This window comes from Acomys russatus, chromosome 2 (genome assembly GCF_903995435.1).
Source record: "Acomys russatus chromosome 2, mAcoRus1.1, whole genome shotgun sequence".
Lineage (NCBI taxonomy): Eukaryota > Metazoa > Chordata > Mammalia > Rodentia > Muridae > Acomys > Acomys russatus.
Window position 1 is genome coordinate 56,837,355 of NC_067138.1, and position 26,478 is coordinate 56,863,832.

General features: G+C 44.1%; 1 protein-coding gene across 3 annotated transcripts in view; it reads left to right on the forward strand.

Annotated features, from left to right (window-relative positions):
- The window catches only part of Tdrd7 (tudor domain containing 7), an 86,384-nt gene that overhangs the window by 44,098 nt on the left and 15,808 nt on the right, over nucleotides 1–26,478 (forward strand). For all 3 annotated transcript variants that reach the window (XM_051161583.1, XM_051161596.1, XM_051161589.1), the window contains exons 6-12: nucleotides 30–247; nucleotides 10,136–10,719; nucleotides 13,087–13,273; nucleotides 16,698–16,809; nucleotides 18,629–18,831; nucleotides 22,782–22,916; nucleotides 24,451–24,537. In XM_051161583.1, the coding sequence (XP_051017540.1) occupies nucleotides 30–247; nucleotides 10,136–10,719; nucleotides 13,087–13,273; nucleotides 16,698–16,809; nucleotides 18,629–18,831; nucleotides 22,782–22,916; nucleotides 24,451–24,537 (1,526 nt within the window). The remainder of the gene's footprint in view (nucleotides 1–29; nucleotides 248–10,135; nucleotides 10,720–13,086; nucleotides 13,274–16,697; nucleotides 16,810–18,628; nucleotides 18,832–22,781; nucleotides 22,917–24,450; nucleotides 24,538–26,478) is intronic.

Genomic DNA, 26,478 nt, shown 5'->3' on the forward strand with positions numbered 1-26,478 from the left:
ATTAATTCTATCATTTTTTTAATTTAAAGATAATTTAAATCAGACTGTTGAGAAACCAAATGTCACGCCTCCTGCCTCTTACACTAATAAGATGGATGAGGTTCAGAACCGCATAAAGGAAATATTAGACAAGCATAACAATGGCATTTGGATATCTAAGCTTCCACATTTTTACAAAGAGTTTTATAAAGAAGACCTTAACCAAGGAGTTTTACAGCAGTGTGAACACTGGCCTCACATTTGCACGGTACGTGTTTCCTTCTTCTTCCCTTCTTACGCCCCCTCCTTGCCCAGCTTGCAGGTCCCGACTCACTAGTCACGGGAGCAGCGTGCCTCACGTGTTATTGCACTAATCTTTCTTTAAGTTTAACACACGGGCTTTTTACTCCTACAAGAAAGATGTCAAGGTTGGAAGTGCTGTTCCTCTTTCGTCTGAGTTTTTGAGATGCGTTTAGCAGTTGCTAATATGTGCTGCATACAACTTTGTTGTTGAGCTCCTGCCAATAAACATTGACTGCTCTGCCATTTTAGTACTGGCAGGGTACTGTACTGGTAATAATTGGGATTTGGATTAGTCTTAATTTGTACATGCTTATTCTTGAACATTTTTCAACACTTTTCATCTGGAACAAAATTATGTTATCTGTACTAACTGCTTTTACGTAGAACTTTATTTGTTTTAGAACTGATACTGTATTCATATTTGAGACCCATACAGGTTATCCTCGTGGAAGACGCTTTAGATCGAAAGTTCTTTGTAGCCACCCCAGCTCAGAGTTAGTGATTATAATAAGATGGTAGAGCAGAACAATCTGTGACACCCGAGAGCTTTCTACATCTTTCTTTCTTTCTTTCTTTCTTTCTTTTCTTTTCTTTTCTTTTTTTTTTTTTTTTTTTTTTGTATAGACCAGACTGGCCTTGGTCTCACAGAGTCTCCCTGAGTGCTGGGACTACAGGCATGCACCACCACACCGGGCTTAGATATTTCTTACATATGAATATAGAATCTCTATTCAAAATGCAGCTGTTCTAAATGATAGCATTAATGCCTGGTTGGTGCTTCTGTGTTTGTAAATCAATTTCTTAAAATGTGTGTATTTCGAAAGAGTGAAGCATACATTTTGGCTCCCACACCTATTGGGCAAAAGGACAGGTTGTCTGATCTTCTAAGCACCCTGCCCAAGAAAAGCATGTGTCTTTGTCACTACTTTTTCCATAGGCTGTTGTTCTCTCCGAGTCTCATGTCCAAACCCAGGCAGAAGCCGTCTCTCCTCACATCTGTCCTGCTTGCTCTCTCTTCTGCTCACATCGCACAGCTCATGTTGATCAGTGCCCTGAGTGCTGAAAGCACAGGGATCACATCTGGTGAGGTAAATCGTTAGGGGAAAGTGGTTAGGGCAGTTTGACAAATGTTAGAGTACTCCATGTGATGAGGGAAGCAAGAAATGTCAAGCTCTAGACACTGATCTGTTTCCTTCTAAGTGTAGGAGTAACAAGTGTTCTGCAAGGTGATGCCTGTGGTGTAGACAATGCACAACCTGGGCTTAAGATGGCTGTTTGCCTTCATGTGGAGAAGATTGCCGCCCTGCATACAGTATGTTGGTATTAATGTCTCCTCAGCCACCTTAGTCCTTAGGGAGCTTGTTAGTAGTTTGTTGGCCTGAGTTTCAGCCCATCTTAGATGCAGACAGTCCCTTGATTTTTAAAAATCCATTGGCAATCACAAACTTTATAGTAAAAAATTAATGGCTATAGATCTTTTTATGCTCAAAATACAAAGATAACTTGCTGCTGTGTTTGGATAAGGAATTTTTTAGAGCATAAGCTTAAAGAATAAACAATGTATTGCCTTTTTTGTTGCTTTATTCTTCATGATAATTACTAGCATTTGTGTTTCTCAGTTTATTACTTTTGGAGAAATTTCATCTTTGCTGCCCTGCATGTCCCAGAGTACTTGCTGGCAAGAGTGTCTACCTGCTTATGTTAGAATATTACATAAAATGCATGGTCTCCTCTTAAACTCTAGGTACTGAAGCAACTGACGTTTTTGTTACCTTTTCAGCATATGGATTCATCTGCACCTCATGACTGTTTCATGCAGAGTCAGGGGTGTTGAGCATGAAGCAGAGCTATATAATTCATTTGTTACTAGTATCTCTGTTGGCTTTGAATAGGACCGTCTAGTCAGAGTAAACAGAGTAGACAGCCAGTACAAGGTGCTACTGGAAGGCAGTGTGCCTAGGATCCCACAAACTGCAGGTTCGTGGATTTAGGGAAATGGATAGGGCGGAGAAGCTCGTTATAACTGTAGAGAGTCCCTGCTGTGGCCTGAGAGAAGGGCAGTAACATCTCCTGGCTGCTATACAAAGGATGCCCTCTTTAACTGTTAGATTTGATTGGCAGTTATAAAACAATAGTGTGTGCCAGCCATTGTCCCAGGCGCTAAGGATAAAACAGAAAACAAGACAGACATGGTCTTTGCCCTTATGGGACTGTCCAGTAAGGAGAATCCTCATTTGAATAAATAATGCTAGGCCTACAATTGCTTTGATGGCCATCCCGGTAGGGAATAAACAGTACTCCACTTGGGATAGTAAGTGAAGAAAAGTTACTCAGAGGAGGTGGCTGTTACGTGAGAACCTAAGAGAGTGATGTAGAGCAAAAGAGTAGCTCGTGCCAGCCAGAGACCAGAAAATATTGTGTTTTCAGGAAATTTAAGAAAAGAATGACTCAAAAGGAAGCTGAAGAATAGAGCAGAAACCAGCTAGCTTCATAAAGGGTCATCATTAGGTAAAAATGGTGTGTCCCTGCTCTGAGGTCACCAATATCCTGGCCTCTTGACTGACTTGCAGATCTTGCAGCAAGGACTGTTGAATAGTGGATTGGATTGAAGCCTGCTCTGAGACCTGGGTGGAGAGATCAGCCTCTTTATCCCTGTTAGCCAGCATGTCTGTCTCCAGGGTCCTGCCGAAAGAAGTATGGAGACCCAAGAGGCTAGGCTTTTGAGTCAGTCCAGATGTACTCAGCTGAGAAGAGTTTCCACCCACAGCCACAAGACCTGCTGGAAGACAGCTGTGGAACCACCAGGAAGTATTCCATGTTTGTGGCCTTAGGTATAAAAGGTGATATGTTGTGAATGGCAACATAACATTACCGATGACATGTAAGATGTCATGAGTAGGTTGAAATACCTGATGACACTGTTATTAATAGCTTCTGCAAAGATGATTTGCTGTTACATGTGTTTCTGTTTGGTATCACTTTGTAACCCATAGAAATCACTGAGTTTTAAGCTAGTTAGCATGCAGTACCCCAGATGTGGAAGCATTCCTACAATCTGCATAATAGCAGTAGAGCCTGTCTGAAAAAGCAGGGGTAACAGCCGTTCCCTCACTTACTGTGGTACGGTGTGTGCTCTCGTGTATGCAGGAAGCTGTGTTAATTATTGAATTAATTGCTGGAGATAATAAAGTGCCGTTCTGCCCATGCAAAATGGGTTGCCTTTAAAAAAAAAAAAAGCCTGTTCATAAACAAATATGGACCCCTTCCTGGGAAGCAGAACGTGGGCAGCATGAATACCATCACTACCCAACCCTCACAGTACCAGACATACCCCAAATATATCACCAGCAAAAGTAGTGGTGAAAGGAAAATGGGGGGCTTGGCAGTATCTTCCAATATTTCAAAGATGGACTCTGGTTTCTGGTTTTTCATCACCAAGAGGAAATCCTGGTGAGCACACTGGTACAACTTCTCATTCTCAGCAGACGGTTAAATAGATGAGAGATGCATTGGCACATGGCAGTGTCATCAGAGAAGTTGAGAGACGATGTGGTATCTGTGCATGAGCTACCCACAGGCCTACAGGATGCAGAATAGGGTTAGCACAGTTGAGTTCGAATATGATTTAAAGCCTCAACACAAAACTACTAGTCCATGGAAACAGCCCACATGGATGTTTGGGAAAGTCTATCAATTTGATTGGATACTACATTCTTACAGAATCTTAGAGAAAATTCTAACTCCATAGAGACAGTCACCTTAACTCTGATGCCTCTGCTGTACCTTTAAGGGCATTGTTTCTTAGCTGTATAACTTCCAGCCTACATACCATCCTCTTAAAGCCCTAATCTGCTCTAGTCCTATATATGTCATAGGGTTATTGTGAGAATTAAATGAGATAAAATACATAAAGCAGCTGTTAGCAAAGCATCAGAAACTGCAGCCCAGCCTTACAGCAGACAGAGCCACTGGTAAAGCAGGACTGCTCAGCGAGTCCTACAGAGGAAGTTACTTCAGCTAAAGCAGGAGATGCTTTTAATTGAAGAAGGCTCCAGATGAAGAGGCAGGGACCGCAACGCTAATGTGAGCATAGGTGCTACCTTGGTAAGGTTTTCTCTCCTTTCCTCACCCCTGCCATGGGTAATAAGAGCAAGGGGAAAGCTTAGTGTAGAGGGTGAGCCCTAGCTCCCAGCCAGAAGCATACCAGGAAGTTCTATAGATGTATCTGTGAGACTCTATTATCTTCCAAATATGTGAGCAAGTGGCTTGAGTTTGGGCCAAGATATGAAGTTTATCTTTGTTGGAATGGTGCCTGTGAGTGTCTAGAGATAGCATCAATGAGAAGCATTCAGGTTGACAAGCAGATGAGAGTGTTGGCAGTGAAGGAGGCCAACTAAAGCCGCCTTCAAGGCTATGGAGAAAGAGTCTCTGGATTGATGACTTGTGAATGGGCAAATGTTACAGCAACAGAGAACTTCTTCTTTCACCTTTAATTCCTGTGGGATGTGTCACAAGCCATAGAACCCACTGGAAAGTACAGCTCTATTCAGCATCTTGGCTATGACCATTATTGTGGGTGCTGCAGCAAAGATATGTGAGGTAGACAGTATGGGGTTGCACTGTGCTGCTCTAGCTGGTCTGTCTTCCCTTGAACACAGTACATCCCCTCCCCAGCATCACATGCTTCAGATTGTACCAATCAGTCTGTCTTTGTGGTGTCTCAGTGATGCCCCTTGCCCTTTCCTTGTCTCTCTCAGCTCTGACTTCCAGTCAGTCTCACCTTTAGCACAGAGAGGCTGTCTATTAAGGAATCAGCTAACCAGTCTTCGTGTGATCTGAGCATAGGGTTCAGGCTTGTGAACAGTGATGGAAATTGTAATTATTGAGGAAAACGTACCTGGAGGTCTTTCCTCACTACTTAGGTCAGAATTTAAAATTTTTAAATTTGTTTCTTTTTGTTAGTGTTGATTCATTTTGGGCCCATAACCATTGCTAAATGTTTAGAGGGCTAGAACATAGCTCTATAGGAAAATAAAGGCATTTATTATACCATTTTGAGTTTCAGTTGAATGATAGCCATGTAAACTAAAATTGGAACATTCTTTAAAGCTTCAACATAAAACCACTACTCCATGGAAACAGAGCTGTGCTCATATAGAGAGTTTGAGAAGTCTCAATTTAATTGGTTGTTACTAGATTCTTCTAGAACACTAAAGAAAATTCTTAATTCCATAGGAACAGTAAGCTTAACCTCAGAGGCCTCTGCTGTGCTCTTGGCAGGTGAACTTTCAGAGACTTAAGTTCACAGGTAAAACTAGAGCAGAAGAAGATCTCTCCTGGCTAAGGAGAAAACAGTCAAAGTGCAAAGGATAAACCCTCACCTGTATCAACACAGAACTGTCCAAAGAAGTTGCTGTTTTCTTTGGACCTTTACTCACCATATCTGATGTGTCTCCTGGAATCGTCAGGAACCTGTTGAGGTTTGATATTCCAAATGAGGCAGAAATCAAGCTGAAAAGAATGAACTTGTGAGCATAGCAAACTTAAGGCATATTTGACATGGAATCTTCTGGTGGTCACCACAGATGGTAGCTCGTCCCCGTGGTGTAGTGTTAATGTCTTCTTACATCACTGGTTTCTTCTGTAGGGAGGTGGACGGTGCCTCTTACGTGGAAGTGCCGGTCATGACAGTTCCCATCACTAGACTGATGATTTGAAAGGTGGATTTCCAGAGTCAAAGCTACAAAACAAAAAGATGACAAAAGCATGCTTAGGATGCTGAGTCTTTGCCTACAGTGTGTGTAGGTGGGAACGGTGATGTTTCTGATCCATTCTCAGTTATGTACCTGAATCATGTGGGCTAGAGGAACTAGAAGTTATAAAAGTCTTCTCCCGGGAGATCTGTCTGAAGTGGCTTCCTGGATGCAGGAAATGATAAGAGCCACGCTTTTGTGTTGGGACTGAGGCAAGAGCCAATGTGTAAATCTTAAGCCCCGGGCCATAGGCTCAGAAGAGAGCAGACATCACACACCCAGTATAAGCACAGTTCCTTAGCTTTGGGGAGACTTGGAGGGTAGCAGAAGAGAACCTGGTCTCCTTTGTAAGCTTATTGCCAGAGAACTGGGCATGCTATGCTTTGTGGGAGACAGCAGTCACAGGAGAGTTTTGGGAAAAGTGAGTTTCTATCTGTAGGAAATTGAAAAACAAATGAGCTAAAAATTATATTTGTTTTAATTTTTTAATTTTAAAAAATGTCTTCAATGTATATTCTTCTTTGAACTAAGAAACCTTTAAGCCAGCAGTCCTCAACCTATAGGTCTTGACCCCTTTGGGAGTCAAAAAACCCTTTTACAGGACCATTGGAAAACATAGATATTTACATTACAGTTCATAACAGCAAAATTACAGCTATAAAGTAGCAATAAAAATAATTTTATGGTTGGGAGTCATCACAACATAAGGAACTGTATTAAAAGGTCGCAGCATTAGGAAGGTTGAGAACCTCTGTCTTAAGCCATTCTCCTAAGGTTGGTTAATGAAATATTTGGTCCACACATGTTATGAAAGAATAAATTTGCCTAAAATGTTGAATGCTGTCTGAAAAGTGCAGCTAGGCCAGGGTCTGTTCCTGAAGTTAGGTGAGTGTTGAATCTTAGTTAGCAGGCTGGACTGTTGAAGAGATGAATTCAGGTGTTCAACCTCTCTTATGAAATAAGCAGTCTACAGCAATAGCCCTGAACACACTTGAAATAAATAAGCAGCCACTACAGTTTCACTTGAGCTTACAGGTCAGAGAAGCCATGGAGACAGGTGTAACTACTGTAGACAAAAGCATAGAGCTGCGAAGGGAAGCATCTTCTGGTTCAGGTCATTACCCATCTCTTGCCTGGACTCTGGGTAAAGTCTTGCTGTTTACTTTATAGGCAAAGTTTGGCCTAGATGCTGCAGCCGGACTTGTAAACATTCTATTTCTGGATGGCCTTTAAGGTTATTCTGGAATTAGCTGGATATAGAAGTGCACGCCTACAATCTCAGCACTTGAGAAGGAAAGCTAGGATCATGAGTCCAAGGTCATCATGAGGCCCTGTCTGAAAAGCACAGATTGTTCTTGAATAAAGACTAGAAGAAGTAGGATTGTCCTTTTGCTTTAAGCCAAGTTGTCTGTAACTTCTGTCAGAAACAGTGCTTCCTACCTGGGAGAGCTCAACAGCACTGGCTGTGTGCCAAGGCGGTGGCAGAACTTTGCTAGAGTTAATGTGGTTCATTGATTCTTATCGCATCTTACCCATAAGAGGGAATGGAGGCTTGACACTGGGTGGGTGGGGTCAAATAAACATTTAAGTACCTATATTTTTCTGGTAACTTGTTTGGAAAGGAAAGTATCATAAAGCTTAAAAAAAATGTGTCCTCTTAGGGGCTAAATGAGGACACATGCAGTTGTGGACTGAGGCTTGTGTCCTGTTCTCTACTGAACTAGCCTCCACCATGCACTGGAGGGAAGGGCTTGAGAAAGGTTAGGAGGTGAAGGTTGAAGAGAGTTTAAAGGAAGACCTTGAATATGGAAGACTGCCGTGTCTCAATGTAAAATTAAACCAACTGAAATCATATACATGAAAGCCACTCTGCATTTTTTCTTCTTTTTCCTTTTTTCTGGGAAGTATATTTTCCAACCCATCTTTAAATGCCCAGCATAAATTCTGAGACCTTACCTAGTCACTTAGTGTTAAAATGCTTGTTGTAATTTATTCCCCAGCACTAGACAAAAAAATTAAAAACTTAAAAATTTAGATTTAAGAAGTTGTATGCCATGGAGAGAAAGACTACTCCAAATATTTAAGTCATTGCAACTTAGCAGCAGGGCCGTAAAATGTAACAGGCTCCTAACTGCACAAGAAATGCCTTCAGGTGGTACACATGCAGGTCAGTACTTCCTGGTGGTCAGGAAGTGCCTTCAGCTGGTACACATGCAATATACCACTTCCTGGTTGTCAGGAAGTGCCTTCAGCTGGTACACATGCAGTATACCACTTCTTGGTGATTTCAGATCTGAGATGTTTCTTGAGTCCTTGAAACTTGACACATTACCCAAAAGATAAAGAAGAAAACTAAGGCTTTATATTTAGATCAGTGTCTCCTACTTTCTATGTATCATGAAGAATATATAACCAGACTAAAGAGATTCTTGGGATTTTTTGCTTGTTTTGTTTCTGAGACAAGATCTCCGGTAGCCCACGCTGTCCTTATAGTCTTATGTAGCTGAAGATAACTTTGAACTCTTCGTCTTACAGCCTCCACTTCCAAAATGCTGAGTTTAGAAATGTATGCTGCAATGCTCAGCTTCAAGTGGCATCTTTAAGCCATATTAACTGTGTCTTGATTTATTAAAGGTCTTCTCTGTCAGAACCTTTGTACTTAAGCACCTGTGGTGTCTTCCTAAACGTTGTTGAAAAATGAGGTAAATGAAATAGCGCTCTTTATTGGTAAGCTGGCCTGTCAGGAAAAATGTCTTCTTGTGCCTGCCATGGCGATTCATGCCTGTAGTCTCAGCTCTTAAGAGATGGAGGATCAGAGGGTCTGGCATGCGTGGTGGCACACACCTCTAATCCCAGCAGTAGGGAGGCAGAAGCAGGAGGATTGCTGTGGGTTTGAGGCCAGTCTGGTCTACATAGTTCCAGGACAGCTGGAATGAGGGGATGGGGGATGAGGAATTTAAAACCAGTTGTGCTATATAATGGGCTGCAGGCAATCCTGCCTAAAAGCAAAACGCAAGAAGCAAACAACAGCAAAGCAGGAAGCAATCTGTTGTCTTGGATGGGTTTCCTGTATATTTAGCACCTTAGTAGATTCTCCTGAGGATTTAATTGTAATGAGGAATAGCCAAATGGGACTAATAAAAAGGGATCATTCCAGAAGGCAGTGAATCTTAACTCAGGCCAAATAGTGACTGTCTAGGCTTTGGAAGCTCAGAATGTTGCAGAGGTGCATGCCTGTCCCCTGTCAGGACAGTGGCCTGTCATGACTTTGCCATTACAGTGCAAAGCAGCCTTGGAATATGTGATCCAGAGAGGCCTCATGCACACTGAGGCCCACATGATGCTCACATGTGAAATGACTCTTTTGATTTGCCAGCCATTGAAAGTATGAAAGTTAGTCTTAGCTCATGAGTCAGAAGCTGCATTGGGCAGGAGGCTGGTAGTTGCCAACCCCTGGTCTGTCAGAAAAGGCTGAGAATTGGAGGACAGCAGTGTCATCAGTGTCTCAGGGTAGTCCTCAGGCATGTAAAGTCAGAGACCGGACACCATCTGATGGTGGGTATTTTCCCCACTAGCTCATTAGGAGGCGATGCTTTTGGTTACCTGTGTGCTGTGGAGCTTGCTCCCGCTACCTTAAGCTGTGGGCATCATTTCTAAAGACTCCCTTCTGAGTGTCTCAGGATGCTGTAGGAAGGAAGGAGGCACTCCTACTGTGCTTATATATTCCTAGTGTTCGTCCCAGGGGCAAATTCCTGACATACCTTCATCTCACCTTGGCTCCAGTGTATTTTGTCAGCTTTACTCTGCATTTAGCAGGGAAACCTTGACAGGGCAGATGCCTCACAGTTCCCTGGGGCACTTTGAGTCTTAACTGTCTTCTGAGTAAAATGAATGCCTTTTCTTTCCCCATTGTCTCTGAACCATGGCTCATGTCGTTTGTCAGATGACACATCTTTAGAGTTAAGAAGAACAGCATGTTTACTTTTTTGTATCATGAAATTGAAAATGATATTTCTCTTAAATATAACATATATTACTGTGTTTTCAGGTTTCTCTTAGCCACTGAAATATCTGTCATTTGCTCTCTTTAAAAATTTCAGGTGGAAAAACCTTGTGGTAGTGGTCAAGACTTACTTCTTTATCCTGCCAAGAGAGAGCAGCCCTTGAGAAGTAAGCAGGACCCTGAGAAGGTGCTCCCGTCTCCACCACCTGCTCCCAAGCAGGAAGTGCCATCAAAAGGGAACCCAACAGTGATGCCGGATGTCAAGGAGAAAGTGGCTGAGCTGCTGGTGAAATACTCAAGTGGCCTTTGGGCAAGTGCACTCCCCAAAGCATTTGAGGACACGTACAAAGTCAAGTTCCCTGAGGATGCCTTAAAAAACCTTGCCTCACTCTCTGATGTGTGCACCATAAACTACATTTCCGGAAATACCCAGAAGGCAATTCTCTATGCGAAACTCCCATTGCCCACTGACAAGATCTTAAAGGATGAAGGGCAGGCACAAGGAGATTTTGACATTAAGTCAATGATTGAGCAAGAGTATTTGCAGATAGAAAAAAACATGGCCGAAAGCACTGATGACTTTGTGGAGGACATAACTGTGCCACCTTTGGTGATTCCTACTGAGGCCTCCCCGTCTGTGTTGGTGGTTGAGCTGAGCAACACAAATGACGTAGTTATCAGGCAAGTCGGCATTTCTAGTTGTTAAGATGCTGGTGCGGTGCTGTCACTTGGCCATTCTGTGCATGGATGCTGTTGAGTGAAGGAAGAATACCGTCCTTAGGAGCCTTAGCAGTCACAGTGAAGTGCAGAATGCCCACAGTGTTCTTAGGAGAAAAGGTGGCTAATAGTTTTAAACTGGAATGATAATATGAGCCTTAAAAAAATTATGTCATAAGCATCATGGCAACTATATCAAAAACATTACAGTTCTATCCAACCTATAAACAGCAAGCTTCCTTCAGGCCAGGTAATGCCATCAAATCTAGGACTGTGCAGCCATCCTGAGAAGTCAGGGTAACTAACTGATTAGTCAGGGTAACACCTCAGATTAGCTGGTGGACCTAGAGGTACCCTACTGACTTGAGCCTTTAGATGCCATTGTGTGGGACGAGTAGCTCTCACCTAACTGGCTAGTGATAGCTAGAACCGAAAATGTCAGCCTATCTCTGAATACTTGTCTTAGACTTTGAGGAAATATAGAAAGACTGCAATTTGCTGCTTCCTGCGGTGGGAACCTGTATCACTGAAGCACCAGATGACCTGTCCTGTGTAGAGCTGGGGCTGGGGGGAGAACACTGAGGCAAAAAGAATCCAGGCCTCTTCACCCCAAATGGCCCTGTGGTTTGGGCTGCCCAGGATCCATAGCTGAGCTAGAAAAGCTCAGAGAATGACCAAATCAGAGTCCTTCCAGAAGGAAGAACTTGACAGTAGTAGAGCTTCGGTGCTGGCACTGGCAGAGGCTGAAGGGGCAGTGACGCCTGGCTAGTCTCCTCGCTCTGCCACCAAGAAGCGTCTTTAGAAGGGCCATGACTTACATGGGGTTTTAAATGCAGGTGAAGTGTTGTGCGGTGGCATATGGAGATTGGTCTGTACAAACTCTCTGCCCCTTGCTCAGGTAATGTGCAGACAAATGTATGAACCCATACTTGCTGCTACCCACTCACCCAGCTGTAGCCATCCCTGTTCTCACTTGTTCTCTACTGGCTGCTGAAGAGAGCACAGGCACCTGTAGCTTTTGGGTGCTTCTCTCCACCTCTCTCTCTGCCAGGGCTTTATATTGGGCAGACTCCATCACCACCTCAGTTCAAGCCTCCAAGTCCTGGGCTTCCCGAGAGACTGGAGCCCAGTGGAGGTCTAATTCCAGCCTTTGCTGAACACTTGCAGCACTCAGGAAATGTAAATGATGGAGCTTGACTTTCAGGGATGGAGACACAGCTTAAAATAGCCAGTTTCCAAAGAGGTATTCTTTGCATTTTGTGTAAACCTTCTTTCCAGCTTTCCCCTCTTCTCTCTAGTAACAGGTAGGTTGGCTGGGCTATCTTCTGCCTGCTGATAATTACCAAGATTATGTGGAGCGGTTTCTTAGAGTTTCCTCAAATCACCTGAGGCCTTGGGTAAAAACTGGAGCAATACAAGAAGCAGGGCCCTTCTGCCTCCCTCACCTCCTTGGCAGGTGATTTGGGGGCTCTTCCAGCTGAAGGCTTCATCATATAGCTGAAATGGTCTCGTTTTATGAGCCAGACTTGGTTTTCCAGATATAACATCCTGGATTGATGCCTTTAAGGAAGGCAAGAAGACAGCCTACTCATGGCAGAAAAGAAATGTGTTTTGAAAACTCACTGATCAAAGGACTGCACATCAGCAGTAGACATGTTTAGAAAAGACTAGGGTATGCTTGAGAATAATTCTTCTCAGGACATAACTTAGAGACACTCAGCCAGAACATGTCACCTCCAGAGTATTAGCGCAACATTTTGTTGTAATTTGCTCAAATTTGTTACATAAGTTTTGGGACTTTTCATTGCTGTGTCTCTCTGCCTTGCAGGGCTGGAGATGGAGCCCGGGGCCTCGCACAAGTTAGAAAACTGTTCTGCTGCATGCATCCCAGTTCCAGGACTCACTTTGTTCATGGTAGTTGTCCCTGCTTTTCAAAGCTTAAGGATTCTGAGATGCAGCCAGGGTAAAAACATCTGCCAGGTTCCATGCAGATCTCAGCAACTTCATTCAAACTCTGAGGGCCTCATCTGGTCTCCTGTACCTTTTCTTCCATCCCTGGGGTCTCTTGCAGCCTGTGCCTACCTGAGACCCCCAGTGCCTACTTTGCACCCTGATGTTCTCAGGGCTGTCAAACTTTGCCATATTGGGCAGAGATCTCCATAGTCCTGTCTTCCTGTGCTGAGCATAATGTTCCCTGAACACAGTTCTTCCTCCTGTTGGGGTTTAGCGGCTGTGAGGCTGGAAGCAACGATGGCTACAGGGGAAACAGGAGTACCAGTGGCACCCTGGGGTTCACTTACCCTGAGCTGTCCATTCATCTCATTAATCCAGGTATGTAGGCAAGGACTACTCAGCTGCTCAGGAGCTGATGGAAGATGAGATGAAGGAATATTACAGTAAGAACCCCAAAGTCGCACCAATCCAGGCTGTGCACGTTGGGCAGCTGCTGGCAGTCAACGCAGAGGAAGATGCCTGGTTACGCGCACAGATCATCTCCACGGATGAGAACAAGATAAAGGCAAGCTCAGTTTTGTCTAGCGTGAGGTAGATACAGTGCCAGTTTTCACATGTGACTGTTGCTTCTTGTTCTTTCAAATCTGTTGTTTGCAACAGAAATTCCAAAGTGGTGCCGTGAAAGACTACCCCTGTCAGCTTTTTTTTCTTTTAAGATTTATTTATTATGTATATAGTATTCGGCCTGCATGCCAGAAGAGGGCACCATATCTCATTATATTTGATTGTGAGCCACCATGTAGTTGCTGAGAATTGAACTCAGGACCTTTGGAAGAGCAGCCAGTGCTCTTAACCTCTGAGCCACCTCTCAAGCTTCCCCTGTCAGCTTTTAAGTCAGTGGTAGTCGTGATATCTCAGTTTCCTAGAGTCACAGAGCTAATATGAGAGGGGCAGGACTCCAGTCTTATCAGAAGAGGGTTTCCCCTCTCCCAGCACTGAGCAGCTCTGTAAGCAGCTTCAAGCAGGCTTTCCCTGCGGGAACAGCCTCAGCAGAGAGCTGCCAGTCTTCCTTAGTGTCAGTCTGAGCTGGGCTTACCCTCAGTTGTCTTGGGTCCTGGTCCTGCCCCATCAGCAGGCTCCAGTACTTCTGGCTACATCCCATCCTGGTCATCAGCCTCTGCCTCTTTGCTTTATACCCTCCATGAGGAGCCCCACAGGCCCAGTTTCCTTGAGAGCTGTGCCCTTTCAGCCTTAAAGCTCCAGGAATCAGAGATGCTGAGCCATCATGGACTATTGGCTTGGTGGCTGTTGATGTCACTTCTTCCTTTCTTGATGGAAACAAGCATCCTGTGAGTGACAGCCTTGTGTCTTGTGTCTTCCAGGCAAAGGAGCTGCTGTTTTTATTTTTATTTTGCATAGAGAATGTGAAGCAAAGGGGTAGAGGCCAATGACCAGGATGGGATGTGGCCAGAAGTTCTGGAGCCTGCAGATGCAGCAGGACCCAAGAGGACTAAAGGTGTCCCTGGGAGCAGCCCAGCTTAGGTTAAGACACTGAGAGGAAGACTGGCAGCTCTTGCTGAGGCTGCTTCCTCAGGGAAAGTCTGCTTGAAGCTGCTCAAGTCCCTTTCTTGCTCTCCTGTGATATCCCCTGGCAGCTAGGAGGAGTATACAGGCACTCAGGTGACACTGAGAGACTTGTGGCCACTTGATGGTGCCAGAGAGCCAGAAATACAAGTGCTGGGTGCCTGCCTGCTGGTGGCTATCCCAACCCAAAATGTTTGTTCTGCTCTCCTAGAGCAAAGAACACAGTGAGGTGAGTGAGTCATACAAGCCCATCCAGAGACAAGTGCTCTGTGAATTGGGGTTGCCATCTAAACATAGGTCACCAGCTGGGCCTGGCGGTGCAGGTGTATAATGTAGCTACTCCGGAGGCAAAGCAGGAGGAGCACAATTTCAAGGCCAGGCTGGAAAATGACTTTGTAAGAATCTGACTCAGGATGTAGCTCGCCAGTAAAGATCTGGTCTAGAGCATACATTAGGTCTCAAGGTCAATCTCTAGTTCCACAGAACAAACAGAAATTTACAACCACTGCCGCCACCACCACTACCACCTCAGCAAAAATAGAGTGTAGTGATCAAACCAGTAAAGAAGCCAGCTGCAAGCGTAAGCCTGTGAAGACTTTGGAGTGGTCTTACCGTAGCCAGTTGCTGGGCTAACAGTATGGCCTGACTTTCTCTGGAGTCTGGATCTCATACACTGCATCCCATTATCAGAGTGTATTCTATGGGTCCAGGAAGAGCAAATCCAAGCTCCAGTTGTAAATTGCTGTTAATGAGATTGAAAGCTGCCTGAGTCTTGAGGCCTGTGAAAGGGGAAGAAATTAAGTGTGGGAAAGGTAGACTCATAGACTGAAATGGCCAACAGCTGACCCTTTGGATTCTTTGGACCCTTTGGACCCCAGGCAGCAGAGAGTCAGTATTGTTTGCTAAGAGGGAGTCCATTACAGCGTCCAGGCACAATCACCACGTGGTCAGGGGCCCTTCTTCCTCAGACTCTGCTAGGGAGGAGTTTATCTTCATTTCCTGCTGGCACTTGTGCCTTGTTTTTTTCCTAAAACTTGTAGCAGGAAGGACAGGTGATACAGCCTCTGTTGACTGGTGTTTTCTAGCCACCTTTCTGCCTGCCTTTTGTTGTTTGCGTTGTGTTTTCAGTAACTATCATGTGCTTTCATTAAGGATGGATAGTGGGTTTTCAACAGTCTCAGATTCTTAGTCTAAACATATGATAATAAAACTTAATGTTTCCAGTTACTAAGAAAAAAGCTTTTGTAGCTTGGGAGGCAGAGGCAGGCAGATCTCTCTAGCCTACGTAATAAGCAGGCAGGGCAGGGCTATAGAGTGAGACCGTGTCTTAAAAATAAAGAGGTGGGGAGACGTGCTCTTCAGGGTTTTTCAGCAGAATTCTGTGTGGGCTGCAAGAGTCATCTCTGCACTAACGATGTGTATCCAGGCCTCGTTTCTGTAGCTGTAAAAAAATACTCTGAAAAAGAGGCAACTCAGGAGAAAAGGCTTATTCAGGCTGCAGTTCTTCTCTGCAGGAGAGTTAAGGCAGGGCCTTTCAGCAGTCCTATCTGCATCAAGAGCAGAGAGAATGCGTTCATACATACTTGGTGCTCAGGTAGCTTCCTCTTCTTTCATATAGTTCAGGGCCCAAAGCTGCTGCCCACTTTGGACCAAATCTTTCTGTATCAATTGAAGCAATTAAGATAGTCCTCCCCAGACATTGTACAGGGAGTAGCATCCACCCTGATCTTGACTCACTGAGTCAATTCCCAGATGGTTCCGGTATGTCCAGGTGGCAGACTGTCTCAGTGAGAAAAGCTATACAATCCAGCTCTGCTCAGAGCTGGAGCCTCTGCTCAGCTGGATGTAGATGTAATCTAGCTTTGTGAACAAGAAGAAAAAAACTGGATTTCCCCTTTTTTAAAAAGTAGAATTCTGTGGTGTCCAGTCTGATGTCATTGTTGGCCCCAATAGAAGCATCTCAGCCCCTATTATCACATTGGCCAAGACCAGGCTGTCTCTAGTGCTGCTTTGGGATTCTGGGATCTGGACAGTGTCATAGGAATGATGGCCTCTCTGGAAACAGCTGCTGACCCTCAGAACAGGGAGAATGTGTAGTAGGAAGGACAGGTGACACAGCATTGGATGAAGATGGGGAGAGACCAGGCACCAGCATCGGTGGCCTTGGCAAGGCCTCAGAATCTGCTTTGCCTTGGTCTTATTCTTCCTGTTGACTAAGGAGTGAGGTAGCAGAGAGGGACCTGGAACATGGGACCCTGAGACCCAGCTTGTTGTCATCCTCTGGGGTCCATCAGATGGCATCTGATTATGGAATAAAGTGAATCCAGTTAAATGAATTAAAGTTTAAAAATAAGGATAAAGCCCTGAGTGTAGAAATGGTTGATTGACTTTGCTTTACCTCTTAGGTGTGCTATGTTGACTATGGCTTTTGTGAAAATGTTGAGAAGAGTAAAGCATACAGACTGAACCCACGGTTCTGCTCTCTGTCCTTCCAAGCTACAAAGTGCAAGCTAGCAGGTAAGGTGAATTTTTTAGAAAACTGTGCTTTTCAGCTGTTCAACTCGGAAATGCTCTTGCTGTCTCAAATGTTACAATCTCCTCCCTTCTGCCCTTCTAGTTTTCCTTCCTTCCTTCCTTTCTTTCTGTACGGTCTTACTATGTAGCCTAGACTGGCCTTGACTTTAAACTCTTCCCAGTTCACCTCCTCAGTGCTGGCATTGTAGGTGTGGGCTGCCACACCCAGCTTATAGTGTGTTTTTCTTGAAAGGTTCAGTAAATGAATTTACATGTAAAGTGTTCTGTATAAGATGTAGTAATGTTAAAAATGTGACAATGTTTCTTTCGAGACAGGGTTTCTCTGTGTAGCCTTGGCTGTCCTGGACTCACTTTGTAGACCAGGCTGGCCTCAAACTCATAGCGATCTGCCTGCCTCTGCCTCCCAAGTGCTGGGATTAAAGGCGTGTACCACCACTGCCCCAAATGACAAGGTTTCTATGGTTTGTTTTATATGTATATATTTATTATATAGAATGTAGCTCATCATATTTTATTATAAAAGCATCACCTAGTCATTTGAAAGGGTTTATGTTTTGTCTTAGTAAAAGCCCATATGACCCTATATCATGGGACTCACTCAGTCTTAGACCTGTCGCTTCGAGTATTAGCACCGCCAACCTTTCCTATGGAGGTGGATTGTGGAGATGCACACTGCTAGCAAACCGTTGTGTACCCAAATGAGTTGTGGTGGTTTGTGCTGCTTCTTGCACCTTTCCTCTTTACAGAAGCATAAGAATATGCGTGTGTGGATGACAGTAGGGAAAGTTATGGAAGGCACAGTGAGAGTAACGAAACTAGGCTTGTATGCTCCATGGTACAAGTGCCCATAGAGGCTACAGGCATCAGAGACTCACAGGTAGTTGTGAGCCTCCCAACATGGATGCTGGGAACTTAACTCAGGTCCCCGGGAAGGGTGGGGAGCACTGTTAACCACTGAGCAACTGCTCCAGCCCTGAGATGACAGTTCTTACATGAAAATGAGCCCTCTACAAAGATGACCCTTAAGCTGAGTATGGCAACTCATACCTGATGTCAGCGTTTCATAGTCTAAGACCACAAATTGCAGGCAAGCCTGGGCTACACAGTTCCAAGCCAGTGTGGACTTAAAAAGTGAGACCCTTTCTCAAAACAATAAAGGTGGGGGGTGTGTAAGGATGAGTCCTTATGTCTCTGAAGGGCCTAACTCTGAGATAAGCACAGGGTGCCCTTAAGAGCCCATCAAAAATTCTGTAGCTGGTTTTGAAAGAAATGTATCACAAATACAGGGCAAGAGTCTGGATGCTGAAGTAAAAGTGTGAGAAGAGTCGAGAACGGCAGAGCAGGAGGAGGCTGCCCTGTAGCTCAAGTTCAGAGAGAACAGCGCGCGACCCTGAAGCCACTACAGGAGTGGTGTTCTCAGTTAGTTTACATTGAGTTCCAGTGTCAAAGAACTTGAGGAGTGACTAGTTACAGTGCACCTGACACCTGTGGTGGCTGAAACATCTGTTTCCTTTGATGAATCAGTGGTTCTGTGGTGTCCTCTCCTTATGTTGAGAGTGCCTGCTCTAATGTATCTCTTATAGCTTTGGTTGGGAGCCTAGCCTTTAATGGCTGAGCCATCTCTCCAGCACTTTAATGTGTCTCTTGAAGAGGTGGTCACATTGTACCTTTTATCTATAACTGTGTAAAGAAGATTTTGAAATGAAACTTCCACTAAAAGCGTTGTGATTCTGAGGTCATTTTAATGAGTGGTCAAAATAGACAATGGCGTTATTCATCCATGCTGCTTCTGTGACTCCAGGGTTGGAGATTCTGAATGATGACCCTGACCTCGTGAAGGTGGTGGAATCATTAACGTGTGGGAAGATCTTTGCTGTGGAGATACTGGACACGTCAGATACCCCCCTGGTGGTCCTGTATGACACCTCAGGCGAAGACGACGTCAATATCAATGCCGCCTGCCTAAAGGCCATACGTGACAAATCTCTAGAAGTTCATCTCCAGGTGCCACTATGGTCGATGTTCAGGCTGAGGGTGTTGGGACATGGGGTGGGGAAGGACACGGCTATGTAAACACTATGGCCATCAGTGTCTATCCAGGGAGGCAAGAAGGAAATGTGGTTCAACACAACTCACGAGCTGATGTTGGTTCAAACCTCAAAATTTTGATACTGGGTAAATTATTTTAGGCATATTTAAGCGTAGCACAAAATGGAAAATTTTTCCTGGTGATAATTAACTCAATCTTGTGTGCACAATTAAGCTTAAGACGTGGTTACATTGACACTCTTATATATAAAGCATAAGTGACATCTTCCATAAAGATAGGTTCTATAGATGAACTGTGGAAACAGGCTCAAAGTAAAATGCTCCTGATAAGGGTCTGGGGGAAGAGAGCCCTATAGATTGAGATAAACAGGCTCAAGATAAAGGTCTAGGGGAGTCAGCGTGGCCTGGTCATACAGATAGCGCAGACGTCACCAGGCTATTAACTACCAACTCTTTCATCCTTCTGAGAAAAAAACAGGTTATACATCCCTCCCTTTGAAGAGACAACCCTGTGTACTTAAAGCTCCTGGTTTGGCCAGTGCTTGTTCATGAGCACAAGGCCTATGTGCCTCCTACAAAAGTAAAACGGGGTGAGGACATGGCTCAGCAGGTAAAGTGCTTACCATACAAGCCGGGGGACCTGAGTTCTATCCTAGCACCCACATATTACAGAACAAAGCAAAAAACCAAAACAAAACTCTCTCAGTGGCATGCATGTAGAAGCTGAGCTCTGAGGGAACAAAGGCAAGGTGATGCCTAGGACGCAGTGGACAAGTTGTCTGGGCAAGTCAGTGTGTTCCATTCAGCAAGAGCCCTTGTCTTAAAAGATAAGATGGAAAATGGTTGAGAAAAATACCTGGCATTAATCTCTGGTCTCCACATGAATACATACATGTAGGCACAAGCGCACATATGTGTACCCACATACACTTTTTTAAAAAAGGAAGAAAAGTGAGTGAGGGGAGATGAGAAGAAAATAATACAAAAGAAAGTTACAGATTTTAGGCAAATAAATGACAACACCTTATTGGAGAACAAGGAGGGACTCAGGGGAAACTGCATCATTGTGCTATAGGAGAGTAAGGAGAGCGACTAAGTGGGAAATGACAAGCTAGTCCAGTAATGATTTCTCAGGGATTACATTTATTTATTTTCCAGTTTCTGCAGTGAAAATTTTATGTGAAATTTTTATTTAAAGGCTAAAAACCATGGAAAATTCTGTTCATGAAAATATTTATTAGCCTAAACATTCTTTTTAATCTTTAGGACATAAGTGCTCCAAAGGAGCAAACTAATGAATTAAATGATAGAATATTCAACCTAAAGAACAGGGCGGATGGGCTTACCATCTTAAAGACCTGATAAAATCATTTCAGGAAAGAGGCTTTTACCAAATAGAACTATGATTTTTAAAAAATATATTATGATTTGGCCCCCCAAGTGGGTAAGACTAGAATCTTTATGTTGATTATAGTTTTTGAAGAGCATTAAAATTCATATAGTGCCTCTCCCACCCTTCAGCACCTGCAACAGACAGGATTGCTGGCCCCATAGTAAAGAGCAGTTGAGCTGGTCCTGCCCTTTACCAATTGCAGCACTCAGGAGAGCAAGCCCTGCACCTCACCTGGGCAACACAGTAGAGATGGCATTGGTGGCTGGGGCACATGAGAGTTGGTCTGGCCATTCCTCTTCCATGAGGTGGTGTGGGCATAGGGGTAATGTCCTCCCCATCCCTTACTCTGTGCCACCTGTAGTAGTCAGGAGAGCTGGCCCCAAGGTCATGAGAGCAGGAAAGCTTTCCCTGCTCCTCATCAGTGGCAGCACTGGGGGCAGAGAACCCTGCACCTCACATGGGCAACACAACAGAGCCATGGATGAGCCAGCACCCCTCCTCAGGGTATGAGAATGGAGAGCTGGCCCAACCCCTCAGCAGCTGCGGCACTCAGGGGAGTGAGTCCAAACCTTGATTGGGCAGCACAGTAGAGCTGGCTCTGGGAGTGTGTGAGCTGGCTCCGAGGGTATGAGAGCAGGAGAGCTGACCCTACTCCCTGTTGGCTACAGCATTGGGTCAGCTAGCTGGGGCAGTGCTGGAAAACTTGCCCTGCTGGTGAGGGTTCAGGAGAGCTGGTGGGCTGACCAACTCAGCTACCACCCAGGCCTAGATCTAGAACTTGGAGTTGGCCCATCCCAAAATCCACTTCATTGTGAACTGCTGAAGCATATAAAAGGGCCAGTCCTGCAGATCCCAAAGCTGCAGGATCTCCCTGGCACAGGCCAACAACAGGATGACCTAGAGGAGTTTCAGTGAGGAGCCAGTATGCAGAGGCCAGAGACCTCAAACCAGACCTATGACTCACTACAATGAACATTTGCAAAAGTATGGCCAAAAGGGCACACTTGGGACACACTGTGACACACTACATCTTCCAAGATGTGATATTTTCTATGCTGTTTGTTTGGTTGGTTTTTTGTTTGTTTGTTTTCTTTTGGGGGAGAGAATGCAAGGGCAGAGGACAGATAGGCAGGGATGGGGAGATGAGTGGGACTGGGATGCATGATGTGAAACTCACAAAGAACCAATAAAAAGTTTTTAAAAAATTATCACTACTACCACCACCGCAGCCGCCGCCACCACCACCACCACCACCGGTCATACCAGACTTATGTCATGCCAGACGGGCATAAAGCTCTTCCAGTGATTAGATCCTTTCTGAAGTGTTAGCCCAAAGCTAAGTACTTTGCAGTTTTATATCCTGCTACTTCACTGTAGGATTCTTCTGGTAGAATTAATAGGAGCACTAATGTATACTATAATACAATCTGCTAATGAAGATACTTTGAATTAAAAAATTCATGTAGCACATTGTGCAGACTAGTTTTATGTCAGTTTGGCACAAGCTAGAGCCATTGGGAAGAGGGAACCTCAGCTGAGAAAATAGTCCCATAACATTAGTCTTTAGGGTATTTTCTTGCTTGACATTGTGACAGGGCCCAGCTCACTGTGGGTGGCACTGCCCCTGGGCAAGTGTTCCTGGGGTGTATAATAAAGCAAGCTGAGCCAGTCAGAGAGAGCAAGGCTGTAAGCAGTGCTCCTTTATGGCTTCCGCTTCTGCTCCTGCTCTTGGTTCCTTCCCTGACTTCTCACAGTGATGGACAGTAACCTTGCAAGGTGAGACCAACATTGTCCTCCCCAGTTGCTTTGTTCGTAGTGTTTTATCACACCAATAGAAACCTAGCAGAACAAGCAGGATGATGATAGAGTGGATTTTTTTAGATTAAGCAAACAACAAAAAACTCTTAAATTAATGTTGTAAAAGTTTGATTTTAGAATACTTATTCTTGGAGAGAAAATAAACCAAAGTTAAGAACACATTCAGCCTTCCAGATGACAGACTACATAGGAAATGTCTCTTCTGTGCCTGACACAAATGACACTGGTATCATTTAAGTTGCAAATTTCCTTCTACCAAGATGTCCTTCTACTTAGAGAATTTTGAAATGTTACATTGGTTCATTTTCTTGTTACTGTGACGAATTCCTGACAGAAGCTACTGAAGGGAAAAAGGGTTATAGGTTCATGCTCGGAGGGGATGTAGCCCACCATGGCAGGGAAGATGTTCTGTACTAGGAAGCAGGCAGAAATGAGGGCCTATTGGAGCTCAGCTCACTCAGGACTCCAGCCATGGGGTGATGTCATCCACACTGAGGTTAGGTATTCATTGTTAAGCCTTTCTAGAAACATCCACATATGTACATGCAGAGGTACTTGATTCCCAGAGTTGTCAAGTTGACAGTGAATGTTAACCCTCGCAAATGTGTAAGTGTGATGGGCTGTTCATGTAACTGCTGAGAGAGGTAAGAAGAAGCCATTGTCTTAGGCTCCGTGTACTCTTTGCTTGTTGCAGGTGGATGCCATGTACACCAATGTCAAAGTGACTAACATTTGCTCTGATGGAACACTCTACTGCCAGGTGCCGTGCAAGGGTCTGAATAAACTCAATGACCTTTTGCATAAGACAGAGGACTACTTCCACTGCAAGGTACACTGCAGCACCGTCTCTTAGATCAGCTCCAGACTGCACCAAGGAGCTCAGGATGTCTTAGGGTGGATAATTGCTTAATAGTTAGAGATTGGTTTTTCAAAATGATGGGTAGAAACCCAGATTTCAGAGCTTTGAGGAAAAACTCCCACTTCTGCCTTATAAAATGAAGATGCAGCAATTTTTCTAATTAAATATCACAAAGATAGTCTCGGTACTGCCTAGAGCAGCGCTGAGCATGTAGGAAGTGTTCAGCCCTGGAGTAGTTGGTTACTTATGGCGGGCACCTGATGTACCCTAAGCACATGTCCACGGGAGCCAGCCTGTCAGGCATCACCCTCTCGTGCACTTCTGAGGAGAGGCAGCTCATAACTGTGCCTCCACGGCTCAGCTGTGAGCTCTTCCCTCCTGCTTTCCTTCCTTCCATCTTTCTCTTCATCATGAATCAGACATACAGAGATTTTAAGTCACTAATATTACTTCTTTACCTCTGGTGTGACATAATTATAACTCAGAGTATGCTATGGTTTCCAGGTAACCAAATTCCTGCTGCTTCTCACCCTGGAAGGGAACCTCTCCCTTCCCTTTTACCCACAAAGGACAGGTAGCACCTCAAGTCACTCTGTGCAGCTTTATAATATTTTGGTTGTTGGCTACCCCCCCCCTGCCTTAGAATAGAGACAATTGCCTTGTTAACTTTCTACATTCCTTAGTTTCATATATACTCTAAAATATGTATGTAATCACTGTAACTTTTATTCATATTGTCTAGAGTGGAGACCTCAAGTATATAAATGTATAGCTTAATCCTTTTTGTTTTGTGTGTGTGTTATGTATGTATGCACATGGTGTTAGTTTGGCTTGCTAGGTGAGTTTGGGTAAATAGGAGACCCCCAGGAGGCTAACTTGATGAGGATTCACTTGCTTAATAACTTAACAGCATTTCCTAGTGCTGTGCCACCCCAGGAGAGTCCTTGTCCATAGAGACGATCAGGTCACCAGGACAGCAAACCCTGGGCAGGCCCTCAGTGCGGGCTGGGGCAAAGAAGAACCCTGCCATTTGCTAGCATCTAACTGTTACTTATGTCTATGTTGATGGCATTTCTTAGTTTGGAATTAAAAAGAAATGAAACAGTAAAGTGAAAGTAAGTGTTAAAGGGTACAGAGAAGTACCCTTCATGGGTGACCCAGCCTCGTGCCTTCATCCATCTGATCTCTGGTCTGGTCAGATCCAGCATCCCTTTCCCTGTGGAACTGGTAGAGCCAGAGCCCACAGAAGCCACTGCTAACATTGTGGGCATTTTACCAGTGTCAGCCTGTGCGTCATAAGTGTGCCCGCTGAGTGAATGAGTACACTGGTTCTAGTGAGCACGGCAGCAGAAGCACTGTGGTAAGTGTGTCTGCTGCAGCTGTTCCTGGGGAGGAAGGGAAGGCTGGCTAGGTGTGGGTAAGAAGTCCACGCATCCATGCTGTCACAGTGTTGTGGCCATGTTTGCTGTGGGTAAAAGCTGTTTCTTGCCTTTCTGTTTTATAGCACATGACCTCTGAGTACTTCATCTCATTACCCTTCTGTGGGAAGATCTGCCTCTTCCATTGCAAAGGAAAATGGTTACGAGTAGAGGTAAAAATCAGCCCCTTGACTTGTAAAGATTATTGCTAAGTATTTTATATATACAAACAGATTTTCTCAAAACTGCAATAAGCATGATTGGACTCAACACTGGCTTCTGACAGACAAGATGCCATGTGGTTTGAGCTCCCATTCTTATCCTCCTGCCTCTGCTCTTAAGGAAATCAACAGCTAGATTTCTTCATGTTTTTAGTATGTTTTTGACTGTATACATAGTTTTGCTATGCATTATTATAGTAGAGTATATATGTATGTGTGTATATATATATTAGAACTAGAGAATTAAAGACAAATATGATTTTAGAATAGGTAATAGTTAAAAAACAGGACTAGGGAGATGGCTCAGTCAGTAAAGTGCTTGCTGCACAAGCGTGAGGACCTGGACCTGAGTCCCCGTCATCCACAGAGAGCCAGGCGTAGCCCCCGATGCTGTGGTCCCAGCCCTAGGGAGGCAGGGGAACTCCAGACAGCCCTGCTGAGTTGAGTTTGAATTAGTGAGTTGTGAGTTCATTGAAAGAGCCTGTCTTTTAAAAAACGAAGTGGGGGAAAAATGAGGTAGAGAGTGAAGAATGTTCCCATTGACCTCTGGCCTCTGTGCATAAAGCTTCATTTGCTAGGTGAGTCTAGGTAAACAGGAGACCCCCATGGAGACTAACTTGGTGAGGGTTCATTTGTCCTAGTAACCCAGGATCTGAAGAGTACTCTACAGTCAAATGTTGAAAGGCAGAGAATATGTGTTTGTGTGCTCTATGTACACACACACACATGCATGATGAAATGAAAAGCACCTTTACCTTTTATGTAAGTAGGTGCAAGTGCACTTGTCTTCTGAAGCATGCCTTTCACACACTGTGGGACTCAGCCCTGTTGCTTTCGTGGTCTGTGCTCACTGCTGTGTAACAGTCCAGCACGCACTCTTCTAGTGAGTGCCATAGGCTTGTGCTGCCCTGTGACCCTTCCTGTGTGTAGTACCCCTAAGGACCACAAGGAAACCAACCCAGAAGATAAGAACCATCATGGTATTGCTTTCTAAAACACTTCAACAAACAACTACACTTACTTTTAGTAAGACTTGGCCATCCCTAGCCAAATAAAAGCAGCAGGTCTGGAGTGCTCGCTGAGACTGTGCTCAGAGCGCCACATGCTCAGCATGGTGTTATTGAGCTCTTAAAGCTCTGTTGACTAGTTGGTAATATTTAACTGTACAGATCTGCTTTTAACTTAGGTCATAACTCAAGACTCTCCAAAATGTTACAAAAATAATGTAAAGAGGCCCGCTTTCCCTCTTGACATTTGTGTAACCAGCCTAATTACAAAACCAGGTAATCAATATTAGTACAAGTAACTAATTGCAGGATTTTCTGTCATTTCTCAGATTGCCCCCCACCGTGTCTTTTTCTGTCCTGGGATCCAGTCTGAATGCCCCATTGGGTACACCTGTCCTGGCTTCTCTAAATCCTCCAAAATGCTGCTATTTGGCCTTTTATGACTCAAAAGAGTAGTGGCATTTTAAAATTCTCCCTCAATTTGAGTGTCTTGTATTTAAATTTCTGTTATGTATTTTGGATAAAAGTGTTTCTTAGTGCATTACAAATACTTAGAATAAATATATGGTATTATTTTATTGCTATTTTTAAGTATGTGTTTGCTCTTGACAGTTATACAAGAATTGCTGCGTCTGAGTAGTTTTCCCATTGCTGAACATTCATTTGGACTTTATTTTATCTCTCTGACTTTTTGAGCTTCAGATTTTTTCACTTGGCAGAAATGATAAAAATGACTGTTTTGTTGTAAAATATGTTATACTTTCAAAACATTTCCCTCTATAAGTAAAATTTCATCTTAAATTATTGATGTTCTTTATTTTCTTATTAGGATATAAGAATTTTCCTTCACATGTAACTATTTTAAGAATAGATTGTTTAATTAGCA